Raw genomic sequence first — 1,396 nt, forward strand, 5'->3', positions numbered from 1 at the left:
GTGGTTTGGGCTTTGCTTCTGTGAAGACTGACAGCCTGGGAGACCCTGTGGGGCAGTTCCACTCTGTCCTCTAGGGGCGCTGTGAGTCAGAATGGACTCCATGGTAGTGGGTGTGGTTTGGGCTTTGCTTCCATGAAGATGACAGCCTGGGAGACCCTGTGGGGCAGGTCAACTCTGTTCTACTGGACAGAGGTGCTATGAGTTGGATTCTACTTGCTGGTAGTGAGTAGTCAGGCAAGAAAACAAGAAGGTCCAAGCTACAATTATGGAGCACACCAGAGTAACCTCACCCCACAGCTAACCCTAGGCAAGCCTCCTTCCAGGTCACCCACTTCTTGGGAAGAAAGCAGGGCTAGGAGAAGAAGCCCTGATGGTGCAACAGTTAAGTGCTCTGCTGCTAATGGAAAGGCCAGAGGTTCAAACCCACCCAGCAGCTCTGAGGAAGAAAGGCCTAGAGATCTGCTCCCACAAAGACTACAGCCCAGAAAACTCTATGGGGCAGGTCTACACTGTCACATTGGACTATGAGACGGACTCGACCCCACAGAACCCACAACTATCGGGGGGAAGATGTGGGATGTGCCTAAAGGACAAACATCAAACCCATTATCATCGAGTCAATTTCAACTCATAATGATCTCTGGTGGCGTAGTGCCTAAGGCATCTGACTGCTAACCAGAAAGCTGGAGGTTCAAACCCACCAGCCACTTCTCGGAAGGAAGACTGGGCAATCTACTTATGTAGTGATACCGCCTCGGAAACCCAAGGAGGGCTCACTACAGGTGGAATTGACTTGACGGCCCTGCGGGACAGAGTAGAACTTCCCCACAGGGTTTCCAAGGCCTAATGTCACGGAATTAATTTTCACAGGAGCAGACTGCCACATCTGACTCCTGTGGGGCAGCTGGTGGGTTCGAACCTTTGATTTCGGGTTAACAGGTGACCACTTAATCACTGCGCCACCAGGGCACCCTTTGCTTAAAGGACAAGGCCACCACATTTCCACTGCCTTTGGCAGCAGACAGAGATGGCTGTTGATGGCTGACAGAAACGAGAGGCTGAGGAGAAGACAAGGTGGACGGAAGAACTCACCTCCTGCAGGCGGTCTATGTACATGCGGCACGTCTCCAAGTCACAGTCTCCACGGACGACAAGAATGCCCAGAGGGATGGCTGAGGGCAGAGGAGAAGGAGACTCTCAGATAATGCCGGTACCTCCGGATCAGCACAGCCGACTTCTCAGGAGTAAACAGTCATGAACAGCACGGGGGCTTTGGCTGCCTCCTCTCATCGAATTAGCACCTCCCTCCCCGGCCATGACCGTTTCAGCCTCTTCAGGGCGGCCGCATGCTGGCCACCTGGCCTGCCTTTCGTTCTACCTCAGTGACTCTCATAAG

General features: G+C 53.4%; 1 protein-coding gene across 1 annotated transcript in view; it reads right to left on the reverse strand.

The window, feature by feature from the left end:
* DGKI (diacylglycerol kinase iota) overlaps window positions 1–1,396 on the reverse strand; it is a 380,807-nt gene that overhangs the window by 112,781 nt on the left and 266,630 nt on the right. Inside the window, exon 24 of the mRNA XM_042782691.1 lies at window positions 1,093–1,172. Within this exon, the coding sequence (XP_042638625.1) occupies window positions 1,093–1,172 (80 nt within the window). The remainder of the gene's footprint in view (window positions 1–1,092; window positions 1,173–1,396) is intronic.

Source organism: Orycteropus afer, unplaced genomic scaffold, assembly GCF_000298275.1.
Source record: "Orycteropus afer afer isolate SDZICR_OR568_19922 unplaced genomic scaffold, OryAfe1.0 scaffold00413, whole genome shotgun sequence".
NCBI classification, from domain to species: Eukaryota; Metazoa; Chordata; class Mammalia; order Tubulidentata; family Orycteropodidae; genus Orycteropus; species Orycteropus afer.